The following is a 5000-nucleotide window of genomic DNA, read 5'->3' as shown; positions in this document are numbered from 1 at the left end:
AGAAACCACCCTGAGATCAGACGTAAAGCTCGTTACTACATCATAGGTGACCGCCAATACGCACGTATACACAGCTCATGACCGGAGCTTTGTGGATTCATCTCAAAGACGAACGGCTTCAGAATAATCAGCTCTTCTGGTAAACCTTCCCAAAGTAAAGAGAGACGGACGCACCTCTTCTCCGCGGCGGCGATGTTGATGTGATCCATGATGTCTTTGACCGTTTCTGTGATCTGCTTTGCTCTGATTGTGTGATGCTCAAACTTTGTTTTCACTGCTGAATGCGAGATACACTCCTGCGAGGTCACACACACACACACACACACACACACACACACACACACACACACACACACACACACACACACACACACACACACACACACACACACACACACGCTACTGTGACAGGAGCCTCCGTGGACGACTTTAAAGGGTTAAAGGTTCGAACCTGCCGCAGGCGTGAAACTAAAACAACGAATAAAGAGCAAAGACTGCAGCGACTCGAACCCCTGAACGTCAGCGGCTCTTCAGCTCACAGCAGCGTGAACATAAAAGATAATTATACCATCCATAAAACACAAAAGGCAAACATAAAAACAATAAGGGAGTCGAAAAGTCTCTAAACACCTTTTTAATCAAATACAATTTTTTTAAAAATGTCTCAATCATTAATGTGGCTTAATTATCAATTATTAATTCACAAACGGTATGAACTCATGACATTCATTTCTGCTCTGAGTGGGTCATTTACAAGCTTTATAGGCTTCATATGGCTTTAAATTAGAAATAAAGACAACCAGAAATAATATTAAAATATTACAGTTGAATATTATATTATTTTACTAATATTTATATATAAAATTATTTAATCATTTATGTAGATTTTTTCAGTAATAATATTTATTATTATTATTATTATTATTATTATTATTATCATCATTTAATATCCATGTTGATATAATAAAAATATTACATATCACAAATTGTATAGCCTTATTATTATTATAAACCTATTATTATTATTATTATTATTATTTTTACATAATTGTTCATATTATTAAATAATTTTGTAATACACTGTTATCACAAAATTTATATTTAATTAATTTTTAATAATAATATACATAAAACATTTATTACACTATTTGGCTAAGTTGTGCAACCCTAGTCTATTTATTTATATTTAAGAATTTTTATAGTTTTATTTAGTATTAATTATTTGACTTGATCACAATATTATTACAAATTGTGCAACCCTAAACACAAGCACAGGATTTTATTCTTCTTTAAATCTCATTCACATCTATTTTTAATAAACCTGCCTTTGTATTATCACAAACGCCGCTTTCATTCGGCTTCCGTAAGTGGGTTTGTATAAAAGCTTCTGCTAAATGCACGAATCCCCGATTTTAATGTGGACTTCGCTACGTTCGTGGGATCAACGAAAGCGCATTCGCATGAACACGGCCAGGAAAGAAACTGAAATACACAGTCCATTCACACTCACTGAACAGAAACAAACTGAAGTGAAGAAAGCAACGTCCTCGCCGCAGTAAATCTAGACTTCAGCAATGACGACACAGATCGAGGACTACAGAGAGAACTAACTACTCTCAACCGGGTTAATCCATGAACACCGCTCAGATACTGGACATAAACCTCCTAAAATCACTCTGGATGTCATTTAGTCAATCAACAAAACCTTTCGAAGAGAGACAGATAGAAGAAAATCAATTATACCGTTTACTGGAATGAAAAAGACCAGTTTAGGACCATTAGCATGCTTGAAATATTTCTCCCTAGTTCTAGCAATAGGCTTAATATTCTTTATGTAAAACGTGACCGGCTTTATCCTGCATTATTGTGTGAAGAGGCGGTTTCTCTGAACGATAAAGGTTCAAGCTTCGTGAAGACATGCCGAACGTAATCGTCCAAACACCTTCACGTGTTCTAATGAAACGGATGCACACTCATAAAAAGATTCCTCGGGTAGCTGTTGGATGCAAATGTGTTATTTTTTTGTCTTTGGTTCCCACAGTCACTTGCCTCAAAGGATCTCTCAAAGTTCTGGAACTCCTTCAGTCGCTCCTGAAAGCCTTCAGCTAAAGCTCCTCCTATGAACACACACACACACACACACACACACACACACACACACACACACACACACGTCTTTATTATGCCCTGTTTTCATCATGTTGACTGCATGTTAAAGGAAAGCCAGTGGCGCAACCCACCAAGAACGATATAATCACAGTCTGAATGAACCTTTAGCTCAAATACTTCATTCAGCCACGTGCTATACTGTTCACAATACATGATGTAGTACAATTTCGCTTTTATGAAAAATAAATTAATAAAAACAAATACTAAATACAAACAAAAAAAAACAAAATATATACTGCTAGTATAAATTGTTTTATATTTCTTAGAAGCATATTATATATATATATATATATATATATATATATATATATATATATATATATATATATATATAAAATAAAATAAATATATATATATATATATATATATATATATATATATATATATATATATATATATATATATATATTTTTTTTTTTTTTTTTTTTTTTTTTTCTTCCCTTTCAAGTTCAGGTGTTCTTTGCTCTGTTGTATTACCATTTATATTTACTTTGCCATGTTTTATCTCTCTCTCTCTCTCTCTCTCTCTCTCACACACACACACACACACACACACACACACACACACATATATATATATATATAAACATGGCAACGTTTCATTCAACCAAACTTTCTCAGGCTTAATTATTTCTTTGCCCATTAAAAGTACATTCCATAACATATTTCCCATTTCACGGTTTAAATAAGCATAACTTCACTCAATTTCAGTCAAGCTGTAGCAGTTTGCAACGTGCATTTAGCTTAAATTTGATCAAATCATGCATGAAATCATTCAAGTTTCAGTGTCTTACGACTCGTTTCCTCGGAGCGGTAAAGTACGGCACGGAAAGGGGACCAGAGGGAGGAGCTAAACTCACCGCAGAACCTGATTGGCTTATTATAATCATCATTTTAGCTTAATACAACGGGATACCCTTCATCACAAATTATTATATTTTTACACAGACAACAGTCGTTTCTCATAATGCATACTTTTCTGTTCTTGTGGAACGCCACCGCCGCAGAAACCTGCCTATTTCACCGTTACTGTGCGAGAACGCAGTCGTTATAAAGACGTTAGAGGAGACGCCGGCCTCTTACCCGTCTCTGGCATACCCTGCGCCCGCTGCATCCGGGAGTTCAGCACCTCCTTCGCCGAGACGAAGAAGATCCGGTTCGGGGCTTGAGCGCGATCCACCACCTTCAGCTCCTCCACCAGGAAGTTCACGCACCTGTCCGTGTGCTGCTTCCTCACCTGAGGCCACAAAACGGCCGCACGGGCCAAAATTAGACCTTTTGCCAGAAATCATTAGGATATTAAGTAAAGCTCATGTTCTGTTAAGATATTTAGTGCATTTCGTGCTGCAAATATATCAAAACGTCATTCTGATTAGTAATATGCATCGCTAAGGACTTCATTCGCACAACTTTAAAGATGATTTTCTGAATATTTAGATTTGTTTTGCTCCCTCAGATTCTTTTTATAGTCCTATCACATAAACACATATTTACAGAGACATTTATTTTGATTTACAGACCGATTTACTTGTTAGATGATGTCTAGCAAGTCTTTAAAACTAGTTAAGTGCTGTCCAAAAACTCGCAAAGATCTCTCATTTATTATTATTATTATTATTGTACTTAAAATATGGCAAAAAAAGCATCTGAACTGGAGAAAAAAACTGTAAAATATATTTATTTAGATGGGAACTACTTATTATGTAAATCTTTTATTTTATAAATTAAAAAAAAAAAATTTAAAAGGATTTTAAATTTGGTGACGCTTTCTCGCCGCTGTCAAAATAAAAGTCCCACTTCTGGCTCTATTGGCTTTTGGCCGAACAGACTCTCAGCCAATGGTGAGAATTATCAGTTAATAAATAAACTATTGATGGATATAACGGCCTTGGTGACTTATATATTAGCCGGACGCTAATCTACAGTGAGCTGAATAAACTCACGTCCTCCATGTACTCGGGTTCAGCGGCAGAAGCGTCCCAGCGGTTGTTCAGGATGAAGATGTTGGGCTTTGACAGGCGTTCATTGACCTTGTGGAAGAAGTGCTTCTCCTTTAAAAAGAAATAACAGAGGGGTTGAGTTCACAGAGGTCATGTGATGAAAGCACACATGTGTGAGGTCATGTGAAGACAACACGTGTGTGTGTGTTTACTTTTATCTTATCAGCCGCTGAGCCGCAATAAACTGAGTATAATAAAATGATAAATAGTTTTAATAAAATAAAATGAGTCCAGAGAATAAAGAACATGATATTTGGACATATTTGAAATATTGGCTCGAACAGGACTAAAAACAAAACCACAGCATCATCTGAAATGAACTTATTTTTTAGACATTTCGGCTAGTTTTCAAGAATAGATCTCATTTAACTTAGTAGTGAAGAATAACTAAAACTAAAATGAAGAAAAAACTAAACAGACAAAATGACAAAAAAAGTACTATAAACTTTAACCTGAATTAAAAATAAAACCAAAATATTAATTAAAAATTATATAAGTATCTCAATCAAATTTATTTATATAAACATACGGGAGCAATTTAACACGCTAAATTAAATAAATATATAATTAAATTGTTAAAAAAGTAATGGAACGTTGCTATTAATAAATAAGTAGAATAAGTATAACATCATGTAATTAATTCTTTAAATACGGTGAATTACATATATTTTTCATGTAAAATAAAAGGAAGTGAAATGCAAATTAAATGCACCTTAAAATCTATATTTTATGATATACTCAACTGATTTGTTTTACGTTGGCTGCTGCATTTTGTTTCGTTCCATTTCATATTTCAGAAAAAAAAAATCATATATTTATGCTTATTGCACT

General features: G+C 34.3%; 2 protein-coding genes across 2 annotated transcripts in view; both read right to left on the bottom strand.

The window, feature by feature from the left end:
- LOC122353861 (G protein-coupled receptor 137Ba-like) overlaps positions 1-5000 on the bottom strand; it is a 1117577-nt gene that overhangs the window by 1064111 nt on the left and 48466 nt on the right. The gene's annotated exons all lie outside the window — the stretch shown is intronic.
- The window catches only part of mfn1b (mitofusin 1b), a 16172-nt gene that overhangs the window by 5696 nt on the left and 5476 nt on the right, over positions 1-5000 (bottom strand). The window contains exons 7-11 of the mRNA XM_043251733.1: positions 4113-4220; positions 3253-3406; positions 2050-2117; positions 175-296; positions 1-10 (exon numbers count right to left, since the gene is read on the bottom strand). The exon at positions 1-10 is cut by the window's left edge and continues 117 nt beyond it. Coding sequence (XP_043107668.1) covers positions 1-10; positions 175-296; positions 2050-2117; positions 3253-3406; positions 4113-4220 — 462 coding nt within the window. The remainder of the gene's footprint in view (positions 11-174; positions 297-2049; positions 2118-3252; positions 3407-4112; positions 4221-5000) is intronic.

The sequence above is a fragment of the Puntigrus tetrazona genome, chromosome 11 (assembly GCF_018831695.1).
Source record: "Puntigrus tetrazona isolate hp1 chromosome 11, ASM1883169v1, whole genome shotgun sequence".
NCBI lineage: Eukaryota > Metazoa > Chordata > Actinopteri > Cypriniformes > Cyprinidae > Puntigrus > Puntigrus tetrazona.
Note: the sequence above shows the minus strand (reverse complement) of the source record. Positions and strands in the feature narration are given on the sequence as shown.